The sequence below is a fragment of the Diceros bicornis genome, chromosome 35 (genome assembly GCF_020826845.1).
Source record: "Diceros bicornis minor isolate mBicDic1 chromosome 35, mDicBic1.mat.cur, whole genome shotgun sequence".
NCBI classification, from domain to species: domain Eukaryota; kingdom Metazoa; phylum Chordata; class Mammalia; order Perissodactyla; family Rhinocerotidae; genus Diceros; species Diceros bicornis.
The window spans coordinates 204,118-224,753 of NC_080774.1; the positions used below are offsets into that span (position 1 = coordinate 204,118).

At 44.7% G+C, this 20,636-nt stretch overlaps 1 protein-coding gene across 5 annotated transcripts; it reads right to left on the reverse strand.

Moving 5' to 3' along the window:
* Nucleotides 1-1,051: 1,051 nt before the first annotated feature.
* On the reverse strand, nt 1,052-20,523 carry ZNF26 (zinc finger protein 26). Of its 5 annotated transcripts, XM_058531146.1 has the most exons (6): nt 20,328-20,523; nt 20,145-20,197; nt 9,396-9,522; nt 9,030-9,125; nt 7,028-7,087; nt 5,114-5,174 (listed from the first exon to the last, which is right to left on the reverse strand). In XM_058531146.1, the coding sequence occupies exons 1-5, from the start codon at nt 20,446-20,448 to the stop codon at nt 7,050-7,052; spliced, it is 435 nt and encodes a 144-aa protein (XP_058387129.1). In that variant the 5' UTR covers nt 20,449-20,523; the 3' UTR covers nt 5,114-5,174; nt 7,028-7,049. The 5 variants fall into 5 exon arrangements, with proteins under 5 accessions (XP_058387126.1, XP_058387125.1, XP_058387127.1 ...); XM_058531143.1 differs by lacking the exon at nt 7,028-7,087 and having other exon boundaries at nt 1,052-5,174; nt 9,396-9,504; nt 20,328-20,522; XM_058531142.1 differs by lacking the exon at nt 7,028-7,087 and having other exon boundaries at nt 1,052-5,174; nt 20,328-20,522.
* Nucleotides 20,524-20,636: the final 113 nt, after the last annotated feature.

Genomic DNA, 20,636 nt, shown 5'->3' on the forward strand with positions numbered 1-20,636 from the left:
GCTTCAGCGGCTCGGGGTTTGCAGGTTCGGATCCTGGGCGCAGACCTACACACCGCTTGTCAAGCCATGCTGTGGCTACATCCCATATACAAAATAGAGGAAGATTGGTACAGATGTTAGCTCAGAGCTAATCTTCCTCAGTAAAAAGAGGAGGATTGGCAATGGATGTCAGCTCAGAGCCAGTCTTCCTCACACAAAAAAAGATAAAGTGGCAAAGAACTTGGCTGAATTATGTTCTAATGTTTTGTGGAAAGTAGGACTTATAAATAATGAACTGGGATATTTAGCTGAGGGGATTTCTAAGCCAAGTGTTGAAGGCATGGCCTGACTTCTCCCTGCTGCTAATAGTAAAATGAGACAGGACAGAGATAAATTGAAGAATGAAAGAATGTTAAGCCTAAAGGAACTAGTTCTTCAAGATTTGGAAGACTCTCAGCCTACCCATATTGCCAAAAATGAAAAAGCATGCTCTGGAGAGAACACCTAGGGTGTGGCTGGACAAAGCTAAAGAGCTGAGGTGTGTGACTTGTGAATCCAACCAATCTCAGCAGAAATACCACCAACTTGGACTGAAGGGGACAGAGAAAGGTGGAAATGAAGGAATGTTGCTGGCCTTCTGGGATTCTACACGCAGGAAACAGCTGATAGAGCTACCTAGCTGTGAACATGGGTTATCCTTACAGAAAAGGGAAGGATGGCCCTGATGGTGAAGCCATCTTTCCAATTCCAGAGGGCTGGACCACCATCCAGGGATGAGGGGGCAGGGCCACCACCCCAGTAGGCTCAGAGGACAGAGCATTTAGCCAAAGAGGATTATTCTCAAGCCTTAAAATCTCATGGAATTTGCCCTGCTAGGTTTTGGACTTGCTTGGGACTCACAACACTTTTTCCTGACTTCTTCCTTTTGGAATGGGAATATCTATCCTATGCCCATTTGATCATTGTATTTTGGAAGCAGATAATTTGTTGTTTACCTTGACAGGTTCACAAATGAAGCGGAATATTGCCCCAGGAAGAACCATACCAAGTCTCACCCATACCTGATTTAGATGATATTTAGATCAGATTTTGGACAGAGTTCATGCTGGAATAGATTGAGCTTTTGGGGGATGTTGGGCTGGGGTGAATGTATTTTGCACATGAAAAAGACACAAACTGGCCACGGGAGGTGGGGGCAAGAAGGCAGACTGCTATGGGTTGAATTCTGTCCTTTCAAAAAAGATATGTTGGATTTCTAACCCCAGCACCTGAGAATGTGAAGTTAATTAGACAGAGTCTTAATAGAGATAATCAAGTTGAAATGAGATCCTTAGGATGAGACCTGAGCCAGTGACTGGTGCCCTTATAAAAAGAGGAAGCGTGGACACAGAGCTGGTGACAATGAGGCAGGGGGTACTGGTAGAATAAGCTTCCTCCTGCTTTTTCAGAGAAGGGAAGGGGCCCGACATCAGAAGTAGGAGGTTTTGTGGGCAACACGGTGTCTGCCACAACTACTCAACTCTGCCATTACAGTGCAAAAGCAGCCAGACAATACATAAACTGTCTGGCTGTGTTCCAATAACACTTGATTTATGGACACTGAAATTTGAATTTCAAATAATTTTCTCATTTCATCCAATAGTTTTGATCTTTTTTCAACCATTTAAAAATGTAAAAGCGTCTTAGCTTGCTGTCCATACAAACACAGGCAGCAAGCTATATCTGGCTCATGGGCTACAGTCTGCCAACACCTAGTCTATATCCGTGAGTGAGGAGCATACAGTGCAAAGTCTATCAGGAGTTGGCCAGGCTGAGTCCTCAGATTCCTCTCAGATATCCCTACTCGAATGACCAAGAGACAACATTTTCTAGACCAATGCATGTTTTATATAAGGGACAGTGAGCATTTGAAATGGATGACTTTTTAACTCAGCAAGCCAAATATATATTCGATTTCCACCATCTCAACCCTACAGCCATGAGTAAGCAATGATTTCAGCAACGTCACAGAGAGCTGCTGAGTTTAATACTCCGCCTTGAGATGAGATTTCAGGGCTTCAAGTCTGTCATTGCTATGAGCTGATATGACCAGCAGTAGCCATCTAATTTCCTGTCACAAACTTCCTCATAAATTTAAAACTTTTCTATGGTAATAGTTCCTCAATGTTCCCAGAATCTTACCATCAGGGGCCACAAGGTTCTTGGTGTACACAAGCAATAACACTATTTCATACTGTGGGCTAAAAAGATCCCATCTTGGAATATAAACAAGAACCTGAAAAATTTTCTTCTTGTCTCAGGAAAAAATCTAAACCACATACTCCACTTTTCTCTAACAGTTTGTTATCTACACACTATTGCAGAGCAACAATTCTCAATTAAAGCCCTTTGGCTACAAGAAACAGAAACTCATTCTCCTTAACTCCAGCAGAAAAAGAAGTTCTTACTGAAATATGAGGAAGCACATAGGCAGCCAGAAAACCAGGCTCAAAAATGGATGGCATCCAGAGTTTTCCAGGGGGGTGGAGGGGAACACGGTCCCGGGGCCTAGTGGCTAAGCTCAGTGTGCTCCGCTTCGGCAGCCTGGGTTCATTTCCCAGGCGTGGACCTACACCACTCATCAGCGGCCATGCTGTGGCAGGGACCCACATACAAACTCGAGGAAGACTGGCACAGATGTCGGCTCAGGGCGAATCTTCCTCAAGCAAAACAAGAGGAAGACTGGCAAAGTTATTCTGGGAAGTCAATATAGAAGGAACTAACTGAAGGTCTCAGTAGAATTCTGGGACAAGAATAAACGAGTTTCCACATTTCCCCTCTGGTTCATGTGTGAATTAGAGACTCAAAATCCTGGAAAAGAGGTTACCATTACCCAACAAGAGGCATAATGCTCACCTGTGGCTAGTGGAAAGGACACCTTGAAAGACACTACCACAAGGATGCACACAACAGAGGGGAGGTGTTTCTTCAGAGAAAACTAGGGTGCTCCTGTCAATCAATGGAAAACAGACACTAAACTGCTAAAATACAATCAATGTTTATTACGATTTCTCTTAAGCAGCAGCCCTGCACTCACTGCCAGACCCACTTATGCAGACTCCTGAATAACTCATTGGAGTGAGAACCACATCCTTTCATTCATTAAAAACCACAGTTTCCTTATATTGCTAAGAAATAAAGAGACGATATTGATATTTAGCATTTAATATGGAGAATATTGGGGGCTGTTATTCCACAAACTATTAAATACATGTATAACAAGTTATATTAAAAAATAAAATACCAAAAATTTAAAAAATGCTATTCAGTGTTACTCAGGAAAGTCACACTAATTATCCCTTAACCTTCAGGATATGTTCCTTGTTGTTTCCCTGACCATTACTTTATTTACATATCAAAATAAAAAGCAATTTTATATTCCACCTGGAAAAAGTCTACCATTTATAATCAAGATTTTCTTCATTCTAAAACACACCTTCAAATCTGGAATGTGACTCTTCACGTAATGCATTTTCTATGGGAAAATGCTTTCCTGATTTATTAAATGTATCAGGTGTTCTCAGTGTGAATTCTCCAAATTAAATCTTAATGATGCTACTACATCTGCCAGTTATTGCTCCTCATTCCTTCAATTATTGTCATCTACAAATACTTGTATGACTTACTTCTGAAAGCTTTTGCTCATTCATTCCAAATATGAGGGGTCTCTCTCCTATATGACTTATTTGATATGAGTGTATTTTTCGGACTTCCGCTTATATATCCTGTCTATATCATCATCTGAAGTCTCCTGAGGATCAACTTCTGTGAGAATGCTTCTAACATCTACTTCATCCTCCCCTCTCACTTGTGAGTTTTTCGATGTATACGAAGCCCTGAATTCCAACAGAAGGATTTCCCACATTCAGAGCATTTCCATGGTTTCTCTCCCGTATGAACTCTCTGATGTTCACTGAGAGACGATTTCTGAGTGAAGGCTTTCCCACATTCATTGCATTTAAAAGGCTTCTCTCCTGAGTGAGTTTTCTGGTGTATCTGAAGGGATGCCTTCCTAGGATAGGCCTTCTCACATTCATTGCACTCATAGGGCTTCTCTGTTGAGTGAGTTCTCTGATGTATAATTAGCTGCGATTTCCCACAAAAGGCTCTCTCACAGAAACTACATTCATAGGGTCTCTCTCCTGTGTGTGTTCTCCTATGTATAACGAGGTATGATTTGCTGCTGAAAGCCTTCCCACATTCACTGCATCCATAGGGTTTCTCTCCTGCATGAGCTCTCAGATGTGCAGTGAGCTGTTCCTTCCTACCGAAGGCTTTCCCACATTCACTGCATTGATAAGGATTATTTCCTGTGTGAAGTCCTTGATGTACAACAAGTTGTGTCTTCATATTGAAGGCTTTCCCACAATCACTGCACTGATAGGGTTTCTCTCCTGTATGCATTCTGATGTGAACGAGGAGGTATGACTTACTCCTAAAGGCTTTGCCACATTCATTGCATTTATGGGGTTTTACTCCTGTGTGAGTTCTCTGGTGTACAACGAATGGTGACTTCAAACTAAAGGCTTTTCCACATTCACTACATTCATAGGGTTTCACTCCCGTATGACTTCTCTGGTGTAAAATAAGCTGTGATTTCCAGCTGTAGGCTTTCCCACATTCAATGCAACCATAAGGTTTCCCTCCTGTGTGAATTTCCTGATGGACAATGAGCTGTGACCTAAAAGAGAAGACTTTCCCACATTCACTACATGAGTAGGGTTTTTCTCCTGTGTGAACTCTTTGATGAGCATTAAGGTTTGACTTGGCACTGAAGGCTCTTTCACATTTAGTGCATTCATAAGGTCTCTCTCCTGTATGAATTCTGAGATGTACAATGAGCTGTGATTTACAACGAAAAGCTTTCCCACATTCATTACATACACAGTTTTTTTCTATACTATGAGCCCTTTGATGCTTAAGAAAATATGATTCTTCATATCCATGAACCTTATCAGGATTCTTTCTTAGATAGCTTCTGGTTGAACCTGAGTTTTGTGTGAAACTTATTCCATGTGTGTTATACTTATGGAGTCTTTGTCTTGAAGAAACATGGGTTTTGCTCAGATGAAGTTTTCCAAATGCGTTACAAGCATAGCTTCTCTCAACACTTTCAAGCTCATCCTGATTTTTCTGGTACCATTCTTTCCAACCCTCTAGGGAAAAAAAACACAGTATTTTAAAAATCATAACACAAACCTGATATGGAATTAAAGAGCTTTAGAAATGCAATATAATGAGTCTTTTTCTTTTGGTAACAGGCCTCTGACACCGGTTCAAAAGAAATATTGGCTATGTGTACATGCGCCATATATCTAAGCATGGGGGCGAGGGGAACTGACTCAAACGAAGCCAAGTCCCATGATGGAAATGGGAAGTGAATTAGCAGTGATCAAAAATGGTTTTTAAAAGAGAGATTTAAAAAATTTAGCTTGTACTGAGGAGCCAATGTCAATTATTTTATATCTGAATTTCATTATTGCAAAACTGTACTCAAAAAGTGAACTCACAGGATACAGAATAAGGAGGGTATACAATGAGACATTAAAAATGAGACTGAGCAGGCCACAGGAAAGTTACAAGCAACAGCGTTCCACACAGAAGGAAGAGCAGAGCCTGCTTGTCATGGTTAAGAAAGAGAAAGAAGGCCAGGACAGCCAAAACCACTGAGTGAACAGAGAGGACGCAGGAGCCAAATGAGGCAAAGCCACAGCAAAAAGTTCTCTTCTCACCCAAAGGATTTTAATTAGAGGAGATCTCGATTCATCTTGTGCTTTTAAAAGATCAGTCTGGCTGTCATCTAACAAATCAACAGGAAAAGGGCAGAGATGATCATAAAGCCATCATCCTAGTCCAGGGTGACAGGACAGCGGTTTGGATGAGATGTCTGCAGCTGAGCAAACGTGGAGCAGACCTAGAGTGAGAACTGAGAAAAGTTCCTGAGGGACTGGATGTGGGAGCCGATGGGAGGATTTAATGACTCCTAGATTTTAGACTTGAGAAACAGGTGGTGCTGCTCTTTGAGATGGAAAACACCGGGAGAGAAACATGGTTGGAGGAAAAATGAAGGACTTTGTTTTGGATCTTATTACATTTGAGATCTCAGTTAAATACCCAAATGGAGACAGCAAGTACGCAGTTAGACTTAAGTTCAGCGCTCGGTCAACAGTATGAGTCAACCGCATAGAGAAGGTATTCAGTGATGTGATGGATGAGCTCTTCCAAGGAACACGTGACAATTGAAAGGGATGCCAATAGCCCTGGAGCAGATGACATTTAAGGTTGGACAGGAGATGCAGAGGGAAGGGGAAAGTCCATCTATGAGGCCCAAGCAGTAAAATGATGATGAGAGTGATGAACAGAGGTTAAAGGAAAACAACAGCAGCAGGTCAAGGTCAGGACAGCACTCATCAGGTACACAGCCCCGACCATCTCATCACAGGATTACTGCGGTGGGATCTTCAGGAGCTTTCCTACCTCCTCAGGACTTGTTAAACACTGTCTTCCCAGTAGTGGTGGGACGAATCAGTGAGGTTTGAGCCTGAAAGTGGGGCCACCACAGTCTAGCGTGAAAGGTGAGCATACTAAAACCAGGGGCAAGAACAAAGGAATCCTCAGGCTCACAGACTTCATCTAGACAACTTTTGGTGGTTGTTAGTCAGAAAAAAAGAAAACTGACTGGAAGCCTATGAATTTTTGAGGGACCCTAAGCCTGGTCTGGTATCAGCCTACGATTCTTCAACCCTACCCACCCCAAACTCGCACCAAGAAGTGGGCTAATGAAACTATATAAGAGCCTCAGAAGGGGCATTCTCCCCAAACCTGATCTCCTCTGTGGCCCTGGAGGACAACAGGAAGGAAGACTCTTTCAGAGTCAAGTGCCAGGACTGTGAAATCAGATAACAAGGAAATTACACCAACACTAGGGCAAAAAAGTCTCCCCATATCATTTCCTAAAAGAGATGAGGTGTGCAATGGACCAATGATGACTGTTGTCTCCCATCCTCACCTTCCGGAAAGAGGAGCTTCTATTATGATGTTCTGCTTTCTTCCCAGCCACTGTGCACGTCTGGAATAGACAATCTGTCTTTAACTACATGTCAGTGCAGACGGTGAGGCCACATCACAGCTGTCTGACGTCACTGCACACACCCCAAGAGAGCCTAGATGTGCAACGCGATTCAGACCCATGATGAGAACTCACACTGTCTCCCCTGTGGGAAGGGACGATGACATTTCATGTCACCATCAGCATTTCTGAAGATGCACAGCTGGAAAGAAGGGCATATTGTGTTGAACATCCAGAGGTGGGACTCTAATATGCACTGTTCACCGCACACCCAAAGGCATTTCCCCTCCTTCTGTGCAGCAGCCCTGACTGGGTGAGGATATGGTCCATGTGGTCTGGCCAACAGGGGCAGAGCCCCAATGGAGCCTGCCCCACTCCCCACACTGTGACTGGCTTAGGCACTGGCATTTCAGTTGTAAGAAAGCATTCTGGGGAAGATTTTGGGCACCGATGAAAAGGATATTTTGGAAAGAAACAGGACTCATACAGTGGTTCCTGTTGTGTCTGCATGTGATGCCTGGCACTGAAGCACCTACCCGGAAATGTTGAAAACAAAAGCGTTAACATCAAGGTTGGACAAAGGGGAGACAGATGAACCTCGACCCCTGACATCACCAAGCTTCTGAATTAAGCCACCGTGGAACTGGTGCCCTATAGCAGACAATTTGTCATTTGAGACTATAAATTCCTTATTGTTTATTCTGGTTGAATCAGGGATTTAAGATACCTGTTTATCTTCTCAGACTAGTGATAAGGATGCTTATGAAAATAAATCCAGCAACAACAGCTAAGAAGAAGATGAGAGTTCTCAAATATGGTTAAGAATTGGAGCTATCCAAGTATGAGAGAATACTGATGTAGTCCAGGTGACAATCGAGGAGACAGGAGCTATAAAGATATTTTCAAAGAATATAATACTAACAGAAACAGAAACAGTAGTGAGATTAGCAAGGGAGAAAGGAGACAGGGGTACCCAAGGTGACCCCCCTGAGGCCAGGACAGAGCACTGAGCACTGGAAGTGCAACAGCAGTAATAAAAATTGGAAAACTGAGGAAGAAGAGTCATCTTAGAAGGAGTTCCTTCCCATTTCTGAAACTGAGATTGAAGAGTGGGAAAGCTTGGGGGCTCTCCAGCAAGCACGTAAAACCCAGGACTAGAGCGCAGAATAAAAAGGGGATGAGGACGTCAAATTTGATTTTACAACACTGAGAGAAAAAAAGCAGAAATTTTCAGAATGGAAGAGGCTTTCAATAGTTACAACTTAAGAGAGAACAGCCGAATTTGGGAAACAAAACCCTTAGGACAAATCGAAAGAGAAGACTAAAAGAAGCCAGGAAACGTAAGGTGATGAAATCATTTAATGATACAGGTGAGACCAGGCCCGGGTTCAGAATTCTTTTAAGAAAAGTGCCCAGGAAAATTAACAGTTATAATTTCAATGTGATCAGCATGAGAAGAGAGAAGAAAGCAATGAAATCTTCTAAGATGGTCAAGACGAGGGAAGGAAGTAAAGACTGTGGGTAAATCCTGAGGGATTTACCTGAGGAAGGCAGAAGAGAAAGTAAACGTAAGGGAAGCAGAGGCACAAGTCTGACCAGGTGTGAGGAAGGAGAAACTCTCTGGAGGCCCGGATGCCCGATGCGGTCCACGCCCATGGGAAGGCAGACAGAGAATGAAGGTGCTAGAAGGAAGGAAATTAACTCAGAAAGCAACACCTGAGCAGAGTGCAGGGAAGGGCACGCCTACCTCTCAGAGCCCAGGGAGGAAGGCTCAGACGCGGGAAGAGCGACGGCCGTTTCCTCATCTGAGGAGCTCTCGGGGTCCCTGAGGGGCCCCAGGATTGAAGGACTTCAAGGACAAGTCTCTCTGCACACCACACTGTCGGAGTGCCAGCCCCAGGTCACTCCCACCCCTCCCTTTTCCTGCTTCCCATTCACCCACCTGCACAGCTCTGAGGGGAAATGCTGGCATTTATTATGCACGGCTCTTCTCCTTGCTCCAACTTGAAGATTAAATCAGGTTTGGAACCACAATACCCTGTTAACAGAAAATGACAAAGGATCAGCCAAACCGCTAGTGATCAGGAGCTACAAAGTGAAGCTGCTCTTCTGCACTTGGGGAAAGATTACAATTAGGAGGTGAGGGCCTCCTAATAGGGACTCCAAATACAGACTAAGAACATCTGACCCCTGAAGTTCACGTCCATAATCATTAAGTACTTCAGAGGCCCCAGGGCAGGTCAACAAAACAAAAACAGATGGCAACTGATGATTCACAGTCTGAGCTACAGAGAGACGCTGTACTTACCCACAGACAGCAGGTTGCTGTAGTTTTCCAGTATCACATTCCTGTATAGGTACTTCTGCATAGAATCCAGTAACTGCCATTCTTCCCAGGTGAACTCCAGAGATATATCCTTGAATGACAATAATCCCTGTAATAATACACACCCCATTCAATTGATGCAATTACATTAGGTGACGTGGAAAAGATGTCGAGTTACTGGGAGAGGAGAAATGTTCCTCCACAGACTGCCTCCGTGCCCAGTCAGCATTCACTTTGAGAGACAATTAAAAATAAATAAATAAAAATTAAAAAAAATTAAATTAAAATAAATAAAGTAAAATAACTGCGCTTCTCTGTGACAGATATTCTTTTGGGTCCCGAACATTTCAAGATGAATAAAACTCACTTCTGCCCTTGAGAAGCTTTCAGTCTTGTAGAGGGAAAGAAACATTAACACACACAAATGAAATAAGGTGTTTTGACTCTTTGATAAAAACATACCCAGGGTATACCTTGCACAGAGATGGAAAGAATGGTTCTAAATAAAGGTGCCAGACACATGGGAAGGTCGGACCCTCCAGAAGCGTCTGTCATCTTGCTGGCTGCTCAGCCCACCTTCAGTCTCAGTGGAAGTAAGAGTCTGGCACCATAAAAAAAAAAAAGGTGCCAAATAGGTGAATTCCTAGCCTTTCTTCAAGAAAATAAGGGGCCTATGACTGAGGCCAACCAGGGGACACCCCAGCACAGACTCTGAATCTGGAGTCACAGAGCCACAGACGGAGAGCCACCATGGATGGGTGTGGGATGGTGGCAGTCTGCACCCAGGGGCAGCCACAGGTCCTCACCAGGCAGTTCTGTGGCAGTTTTGGGTGTGCAGCCTGCAGGCGTGGTTCTTGACATCTCTGTGAGCTGCCGTATGCCTACAGTCAATTCCTTTCATGAGACCAAAAAAGTAGTAACAAGCCACAGATCACAGGGGATCATTCAACAAGCATGTGCCAGGCACACGCTTGTGCCAGGATTAGGCACCAACCATGTGCCAGGATTGCTCAAGGTGCTAGGGACCCAGCTGGAGACGTGGTCCCTAGATTCAGTGGGTTTCTGTTCCTGCACGGGGAGACGCCAGCAAACACACAGCTACCTGACACGCAGGTGGTGAAGGCACTCTAACAAGACCCAGCAGGGAAGGCCGGCCGCGTGGCTTAGCGGTTAAGTGCGTGCGCTCCGCTGCTGGTGGCCCGGGTTCAGATCCCGGGCGCGCACTGACGCACCGCTTCTCTGGCCATGCTGAGGCCGCGTCCCACATACAGCAACTAGAAGGATGTGCAGCTATGACATACAACTATCTACTGGGGCTTTGGGGGGAAAAAATAAAATAAATTAAAAAAAAAAAAGACTCAGCAGGGAAAGGGGACAGAGTCCAAGGGGGCAGGCACAGGCGCTGTTCCAGACAGGGTGATCAGGGAGCCCTCTGGTGAGGCGACATTTGGGCAGAAACCCAACCGATGTGAGAATGAGCTCCAAGATTTCTGCAGGAAGATCCTTCCAGGCGACGTGCAAACAACAAAGGCCCAGGCCTGCAGGGCTCAAAGGATACAGCAAGGACTCGGGGTTTTACTCCAAGTGAGGCAAAGCCACTGGAAGGCCCTGAACAAGAGGGTCAGGCTCTGACTCACATCTGAGACCATTCTGCACGCTGCGGAGCAGGGTGGTCCTGGTTCCAGGGGAAGAGGAGGGTAGCTGGGGCTGGAGCAAGAGCAATGGGGTGACGAGCAGTGGCTGTGCTCTGGGCATCACACGAAGACAGAGCCAGAAGACGTCCTGAGAGAGACGACGCGGCACGTAGAGAGAGAAGGATCTTGAGGACGACGGCACGGATCCCGGCCAGGCAAACTGACGACGCTACCCTTTAACGAGGTGGGGAAGCCTGAGGGATGAGAAACAGAGGGAACGAGGGGCTGAGATGGTGAAGCAGCAGCTAGAGAGCAGTGCCCAGAAGTGGGTCATTGAGGAGAAGTGTCCCCATTAAGGAGAGCACCTGTGGGAAGAAAGGGAAGGAGACAATGTCTGTGCAGCCTGGATGTCCACCCAGCCCCCAGTCAGGAGGAAGTGACCTGTGTTTAGGGATTTCAGGAAATTGCAGTACACAAGGAATATGATATCTGATTGCCTCTGGGAAATTCTGAAGATGGAGACTGCTGGAGTGCTGCAAAGGCAGGTGAGAAGTGACGCCCAGGAGACTCCTGGACTTGATGCCCTGGACAGGCTCCTACCCAACAGCACTATCTGCAGGGAGGGGGACCCTGGAGGGAAGAGACAGTGAGTGCAGTTCTGGGGATCCTGCAGAGGTAAGTAAGACAGAGGTACTCACATCATGGAAATAGAGGGTTGAGCCTTGTCACAGGCTCCTAGCGACCCCCAGGTGCTGAGTACTGACCGCCAGACAACAGGAGCTCTGTCCTCTAATCACCCTTGTCTTCCCATCATCACCCAGGAGCCCCCACAGGAGGGCAACAAGAAAAGGAAGTGGGAATAAAGAGATGAGCCTCCCTAACTCCCCCCTACAGCTGAGTTGGGGAAGAAGCGGGCTGCAATTAGAGTGTGGACTGGATTTTCCAAAGCCTGAAAGTAATGACAGCCAAATCAGATTGTGACCAGAACATCATGGGCTCTCGCTCAGAGGACCACCAGGGCCAGGGAGGGAGAGCTGACAGGGCATATCTGAGGTTGTGATGGAGAAAAATGAAGCTGTGACGTGTCTGTATCCTAATCAAGCCCGGGCCATTCATCAAGCCAGCTACTTTACAATGAAGGGAGAAGGGCCAGCCCCGGGGGCCTAGTGGTTAAGTTCGATGCGCTCCACTTCGGCGGCCCGGGTTCAGTTCCCAGGTGCGGACCTACACCACTTGTCTGTCAGTGGCCATGTTGGCGGCTCACCTACAAAAAGAGGAAGATTGGCAACAGATGTTAGCTCAGGGTGAATCTTCCTCAGCAGAAAAAAAAAAAAACAATGGAGGGAGGAGAAACATGAAGGACAGTGCACAACGCCACTGTATAAAAGTGTGAGGCAGACACCACAAGTGTGAACGTAGACCAAAGCAGCTAATTCTGGGGACAGGATGGAGGAAGAAAGGTACAGAGCAGAGAGTGGGGGTAAACCAGGAGGCTCATTCTATTTCAAGTCTTTTATTATTATTATTATTTCTTTTTTGGTGAGGAAGATTGGCCCTGAGCTAACATCTGCTGCCAACCTTCCTCTATTTTGTATGTGGGACGCTGCCACAGCATGGCTTTGAGGAGCAGTGTGTGGGTCTGCGCCTGGGATCCAAACCCACAAACCCCAGGCCCCAAAGCAGAGCACATAAACTTAACCACTATGCCACCAGGCCGGCCCCACCTTTTACTATTTTTTAAGCTTGATAAGAATAAAAATAAAATACAAAGAAACTATTTTTAAAAATTTTAATTGGCCAAGTATGATCAACAAGAGAACGTAAAAAAAGAAAACTGTTATGACCAAGACAGGGTCCATAACTCTAAGAGAAGAGATTTAAAAATTTGTAAGAGATTATTACACAAGGCAGTTCTGCTGCCATGCAACACGCATGTTGCAAAAAATCACCGCTATGCAGAGTCGCACAGGGAAAACCATGGGGCTTATGGGAAGAAGGGGTTGCAGCGTAACCCCTCTGCCAGCCACACACAGAGCAAAGCAGGAACCTAAGAAAAACAGCAGAGTTGACACATTTGATAGTTAAGAAATACATAAATACTACCACGAATATGCACTTTACCTCGAAACAAAAGACCTGATATTGGGGTGTCAGAAGGGCTGCACCTTATTATAAAGCAGTAGAAAGAGGGTTGTCTGAAATCAGACAAAAAGCTCACATTGTTCCCGTGATATCAATCACGCTGAAACAAATTCACGTTTTTAAAACAAACATGACAGCAGAACTGACTGTATTTACGAATTTGTTCCAATAAACTTGAAAACTTAGAAGAAATGGAATATTTTCTAAGAAAATGAAAGTAATGATGGCCCAGAAAGAATTAGGAAAGCCAGACTGATCAGTCAATGATCATAAAATATATTGAACTAGTATTCAAAGATATACCCTCTCCAGAAACCCAATGGTCCCACACGGTATATTTAAGAGTGAGTTCTATCAACATCCAAGGAACAGAAAATCCCATCGTATCTAATCAGATACAGATCCAGGAAACGATGGGATGCTCACACCATGCATCAACAAACTTGCACAACCCCGCAGACAAAACCAGGCAAGGAGAGCACGAACTGTAGTCTAATCTCATTTATTATTAACTCTGATCAAAGTACCCAGATAGAAACATTAGTAAAGTAAAACAAATCCTGTACATACATAGATAGCAAACTACGACAAGAAAATTTATCCAAAAAATTAAAGGACAGTCCAAAATTAAAAAAAAACCCTATCAATCAAATAAGTCACCTTAGTACATTAATGGAGAGCAGCCAAACAATCATCTCAATAGATGAAACAAAGTAATGTGATAAAATTCAACACTCTTAAAAATCAGAATTCAGTTTGCTAAAGGTAAAAGGAATTTCCTTGACACAAGAAAGGTTTCTTCCCTAAACCTGTAGAAAGTATCATACTTTGTGTGAAACATTAAAAGTATTTCCTTTAAAGTTAGGAAGAGACACGGATGCTCATATCGACACCACTGGTCAATGCTGTCCCAGAGGACCAGCCACAGCAGGAACAAAACAGATGCCAATGAGAAACACTGAGCGAGAAGAAAAACTACTGCCATTATTTACACACATCTGATTGTGTGACTAAAAGACAGAAGAGAGTCGCTGACTTGAGAGCCAATAAGAAACAACAGGGTGGCAGTTTAGAAAAACAACAATATGGAATAGCTTTTGATACATTAGCAGTAATCAACTAGAAAATGTAATAAGAAAGACTACAACAAATCCAGAAAGTACTCAGGAATAAAGCTTAAAAATACAGAAAAACCAAACAAAAAATACACACATGATAAAATACATCAGTGCAGAAGAATTAAAAAGAAAACAAAAGACCTGAGTAATTGAAGAGTTACACTACATTCATGATGCGTAGACTCAACATGGTTAAGATACTAATTTTCAACAAATTAATTTATAAATTCAATGAATTCTCAATCAAAATGCTAAGAAGACTGTTCATCTTATTTCTTCTAATGAGAAGTATTTTCTAACTCTTATTAACAAAAAATAAAATCATATGCTTGGACTACCACTGCTACAACTAGAAAATTAAAGGTAAATTACAATACTCATATCTTTTTTAAAAAATCAGAGACCCAGGGAAGCAATGAGGACTAAATGGACCAAATTCCAGAGAGGGACGAGCTCTCCCCAGGGGAGCTAACCGTGCTGGCCGTTCACTTTGCTGGGGGCGTTGGTGCAGCCTGAGAAGAGGCAGGACAGCTCAGCCGAGGCAGAGGGGAAGGAGGAGCCGGCGGAGGCTCTGACTGCCCCCGTGGACAGCAGGCTTTCCTGGGGCATTTGCTGAGTGCTGGTCAGCGCAGGAGATGGGCTGGAAGGGCGGACTGACTGTCCCAGGCTAGAAGCACTCAGGACAGGAAGTACTATTAGAGAGGAGCCCGCAATAAACACCCCCAACCCTAGGTGAACCAAGTCTCACTAAAGCAGCAACCCAGCCCCAGAGCAGCTCAAGGCCTGCCTCGATTAGGTGATCAGTCACCCCTGTCTGCACGACAGAGGGAAGGGGAAACACTCTCTGGTAGGGGGTACCACTGAACTTCAGTCTCTGTGGTTGTTCCTTTTATACCAATGTAGGCATAAAATAGAAAATTTTGAGACACATGAAAAGACAAGAAAACACGACCGATAAATCAAAGGAAAGAGCACACAGTGGACACACACCCACAGACGATCCAGATGATGTCACAGCCAACAGGCATTAAAATAACCATCACAATGTATCACTATTATAAATATCTAACAATACAGAAGAAAAGTTATATAAAATAGATGAAAAGAAAACTGGAAATTTATTTTTAAAAAGCCAAGGAGACATTTAGAAATAAAGAACTGATAACACTTCAAAGGAGCATCGGAGAACACTTAAGTGTAGCACATCCACTCTGTGGGAAAACATTCAAGCACAAAAGAGACAAAACAAGTCCCCTTGTTGGCACAGACGCAGAGCAAGTGGACCGCTCACGGTGGTGGTGGGAATACAAAGTGGTTCACTGCTTTGGGAAACTGTTTGGTAGTGTATACTGAACTTAAATACGTGTATGCCCAACAGCCCAACAATACCACTCCTAAGTACATACCCTGTGGTCCTCAATGGAGCGGATGGGAGATTCTGCCCCCAGGGGATGTCTGGAGACATTTATGGTTGTCACATGGGGGTAGTGCTACTGGTACATAAACGGGTAGAGGCCAGGGACGCTGCTCAACATCCTACAACGCACAGGACAGTCCTCCACAAAGAAGAATTATTCAGCCCAAAATGTCCATAGTGCTGAGGTTGAGAAATCCTGGTACATGCCTAACAAATAAACGAGAGCTGACATCCATCAAAAGACATGTGCGAAAATGTTCACAGCAGTGTTATTCAAAATAGTCCATAACCGGAAGCAACCCAAACGTTGCCGATGTCCACGTCCACGTTAACAGATGAACACAACAGGGAAGTTATGAGATATTCATACAATAGAACATCATACAACTTGGATGAAGCTCACAAACGATGTTGACTGAAAGAAGCCAGACACCTTAGTGTACAGCTCCAAATATATCGAGTTAAAAAACAGGCAAAATCTATGGTGTTGGATGTAACATAAGTAAAATAAATAAATAAATAAAGCAGTGACCTCTGGGGGTGGGGCTGTCGCGATGGGGGGCACAATGGAACTTCCTGGGGTGCTACAACTCTTTGTTTTGATTTGGATAGGATTGTTTTCAGTGTAGGTAAATATTCCAATTAAGATTTATGCATTTTACCATATTTAAGTTAGAACTCAATTAAAAAGAAAAACAGTCAAAATAAGCCACAAATGGTTAACTATATAAAATAATCACAGATACATCTACAAATATATTTTTTGCATGAGAAAACACAGAAGTAATACGTAATGTAGTATGAAACACATTTATGTAAGAACCCAGACAAATAAACCAAAATACACACACTTTTTAAGGATATAAACATCATAGATAAATGTATGGAGAAAAATCTAGAAAAATATACACCAAATTGATTACCTCTGAAGCAAGAAAGGGGATTGGGATGGAAGATAAGAGACTAAATTGTGTTCTAAGAGAACGTAGAAAAGTATCAAATATGTCATCAAAAATTAATTCACATGTGTAGAGCTATTCACTATTTCAAAGTCTGTCATAGTGACAAATTAAACAACCTAAATTTCCATGAATAAGGGAATAGCTAAATGGGAATATGGTGCATTCACTCCGTAGACATTTTTGCAAACTACAGAACAACTAGACACAGTATGATGCCATTCAGATAAAAACAAAACTTTTTAAAGGTTGACTTAAGCACACCTGAAATTCCACCCCATCACCTATAAAATCCATGAATCATTGTAATCAGTTATTTTTAAAAATTTAAACATATTTGTGTATCAAAAGAACAGAAAATTTCAGCAGATCAAAAGCTGAGAGGCATATCTGAGAGCAGGAGAGGTAGGGAGCCCTGGTGGTTACCAGCTGTGGGGCTGCTCACAGCCAGGACATGGAAAGGTTAGTCCACAAAGACAAATCCCCATCAGTGGAGAAACAGCTCAATAAAGTGTGGCCCACCCACACTGGAGGACATAAAATGGAGCTATTAAAAGGAATGCACCCAACCTATATGCACAGTATTTCCACAAAGATATCTAAATAAATTTAAGGGGAAACAGCACACAGCACAATCCACTGGAGAGAAAAAACATAAAATCTTGTTTCCTGTAGAAAACGTCTGGATGGAGCTCCCCCCCAAGCTACTGACCACATCTGGATAGAAGAGGAAGGAAACAGCAGCCAAAGGGGCTTTGGAGGAGCCACTTACAATCACCTTTGCTAAAAGGATGAGATTAAAAATTATACTTAAGAGGAAAAGCTATAAAACTATTTTCACACTAAAACACAAACAGACACTGGTGTGCATGATCTAACATGTAAAATGCAGAGAAAAATGACAGGAAGGTTACCTAAAAAAAGTGGGTGGCAGTTTTTTCTGGGAAGTAGAATGGGAGGGGTGAAGTAACCTTTCATACAATGAATATACTCCTGCAGTATTTGTGACAACAAAAATAAGAAGGAAGGAGAGGGAAGTAGAAGGAGAAAGAGGAGAAGGAAAGAAGGAAGGGAGAGAAGACCTAGGGGAAAAAAGGTGAGGGGTGCAAGCAAGAGCTGGCTTTGAAAGGTGGAGGGATGGCAGGGACTGGAACAACAAAGGAGGGAGGAAAAGGAGTGTGTGTGTACATAGACACACACACGTACACACAGAAGTAAAGAGGCAGAATGAGAGAGCTAATGAGGCAAAATAGTAACAACAACTGGGGAATCTAGGTGAAGGGTGTTTTTTTAACACAATACAGTTTTTTACGCTATTCTTAAAACTTCTCTATAGTCTTGAAATTATTTCAAAATAAAATATAAAACAAACTCCAAGGGCTCTCCAGCACCATCCTCACCTCCCTTAAGGAGCAAACACAACCTGGTCCTGGCTGCTGCACTCCCCTCCCTACTCCAGCCACACGCCTTCTTTACGCCTTCTTTCCACAAGACAAGGCACCTGCTGGTTCACTGACACAGCTGCTTCCACAGCCTGGAATGCTTCCTCTCCCCCTGCCCCCTCTTCCCATGACTGTCAAGTTGTCATTGAGACCCTGCTTAAATGTTGCCTCAAGAGAGAGCTGCCAATTAAAGTAGTCACCTGGCCACTCTCTTTCACATGCAAAACATTCACAAATTTTGTACCTGTTTATCATGCTCCTCAGATATATCTGACTGTCTCCCATACGCTCCATGGGGTCATGGACCCTGTTGATCTTGTTCACCCCTGCATGTCCCAGAAAATTACCTGGCTTAATAGTCAATAAATGTTTGTTAAGTTAATACATGCACTCAAAAACAAGCAAATACTGTTCACATCTGTTAAGATGTCTTTAGGTCCTAAGAGGCAATAAGAACCACAAACTCTGAAGACACTCTGCCTGGGTTTGAATCCTAGCTCTGCCATCCCAGTGTTCTTGTATCCCTTACTAGTTTGGGACCATGGGCATGCTCCCCAGGTTCCTCACAGGGTTGTGAGACTTTAGTGAGTGGTACCTATTAATATTATTCAGTAGTTTTAAAATCTTCTTTATTTAGGTCCTGTATACTCATATTCACTTATTTTATCTTTTTTTAATGCTGTTGTAAATATAATGCTTCCTCTCATTGCATTTTCTACATAGTTATTGTTTAAAAATAAAAAGCTGATTGATTTTGAGGTTAATTGTATCCCTCAGGCCACCTCAGTGAAATCTCTTCTCCCTGGCCCCCAAACTCTTCCTGTCACACTTGACCACCTAAAAAAGGACTATACTATCACCAGTTCTTTACATCCTGCTGCCCAGCTCGTGCAATCCACATTACAACATTCCCTTTACCTCTCAGGAAGTGACCATCTGCACCACCCCCAACATGCTCTCTTCCCTGGGAAAAACTGCTTAAGACCTTCAAATTCCAAAATCCAAGAGATACCTTTTCATCTCACAAAATACTTCTTAGGCATTTCATATCATGAGTTTTACGTTCTCTTTTCTCAAAGGTGCAGGAGAACATGCCACTCTCCAAACTTTCTCTCACCTCTCCTGCACTTCAGCCCTTCTTCACCACAAGCCTCTCTCCTTGTCATTGCCCCAAATGCTCTATTTGGTCCTTTTCCAGGCTGTATTCGGTCATATCCTGACCTTCCACTAATATACATGCCTTTAATCTGTACATTTCCAGTTGAGAACTCCCACCTGAGCCACAGACTCAGCTACAAGCACTGCGTATTCAACATCTACAAAGCTGTACACCTTCTCTAGTCCCTCTTCTACTAGTGTTCCCAAGAGTGAAAACACCACGACCATGTGCCACAGGTCAGGACAGCAATCACCGTGAAGTCCCCCCTCTCGCTCACTCCATCAATCACCTGCACAGTCCAGGTGGTCCACTGACCCTCCTCTCCTCCAAAACTGCGCCCTCCTGCTTTATACCCTCAACCTCCTCTCTCTGCTCATCCACCTGCTACTGTGCCCAGTGTTCACTTGATCACTCTCCCCGCCAGGCCACAGCTCCTCTAAAACAAGAAGCATAATTTATCTTGCCGCTGCCAGCACCAGTACCCAGGCCCAGCACACAGAAGACACTCAGTAACAACGAATGAACAAAGGGGAGGGTAATGTCCCTAACGAGGCCCTAAAGGTCTGGATATGAAGACAACTCAGCGCTCGTGTGTGAAAAATCCGAAAATGATAGAGACTCATTTCCTTAGCAAGGGCCTTCACTTCCCTCGGAGTCCAAGGTCCGCAGCGGCAATCAAGTATAACTGCCGAAGGAGAGGGCCCCGGACGCGAGACGCCGGAAGACAAGGAGCGTTTCTGGAGATCCAGAGGCGGGGAGGGGGCGGGGAGCACGCGAGTCCAGGCCCTGGATGTCGCCGTCACGGGACGAAGGTGCCACCCCAGCGCCGAGTCCGCTCTGAGAGGGACGCTCCCACTCACCCAGCACGACGCTGTCCGGCACCCGGCGGCCATCCCGCGCTGCTCCGTGCGGGCTGCGGAGGAGAGAACCGAGCCGTGAGGGTCTCCCCGCTGCCCCGCCCGCCCGGAGGTACCCCGCGCCCCAAGAGGGAGGGTCCGCGGGAGGCTCAGTCCTCGCAGGGAGCCGAAGCCGTGAGTTCGTACCGTTTGACGGCCCTGAAGCAGGAGGGACCGAGGCCGGGCTGGCTCCGTCCACGCCGCGGACAGACCGTTGGCGCCTCAGCTGCCCAGGATCCTGGTCTGCACAGGGCGCTCCGAGCCGCATTAACTCCGCGCCTCCACCGAGCCCGCGGCCGCAGAAACCCGGGACGCCGCCAGCCCTCTGCGGTCCATCGACGTCGAGCCCGAGTACGGCTGCTGCTGCGGCGCACGCGGAAGTACGTCATGCGTCGATGCGCCAGACGGGGCGGTGCCGAAAGAAAACTACATCTCCCAGAAACCTCTGCGGAGGGT

Excerpts from the sequence above, each read along its gene's own strand:
- ZNF26 (XM_058531142.1), bottom strand. The coding sequence starts at position 20,448 with ATGCGGCTCGGAGCGCCCTGTGCAGACCAGGATCCTGGGCAGCTGAGG. Across the intron at positions 9,126-9,395 it reads CAGCAACCTGCTGTCTGTGG|GGTATTGTGGTTCCAAACCT; the intron begins GTAAGTACAGCG and ends TTCTGTTAACAG. Across the intron at positions 5,175-9,029 it reads TTCCCCTCAGAGCTGTGCAG|AGGGTTGGAAAGAATGGTAC; the intron begins GTGGGTGAATGG and ends TTTTTTCCCTAG.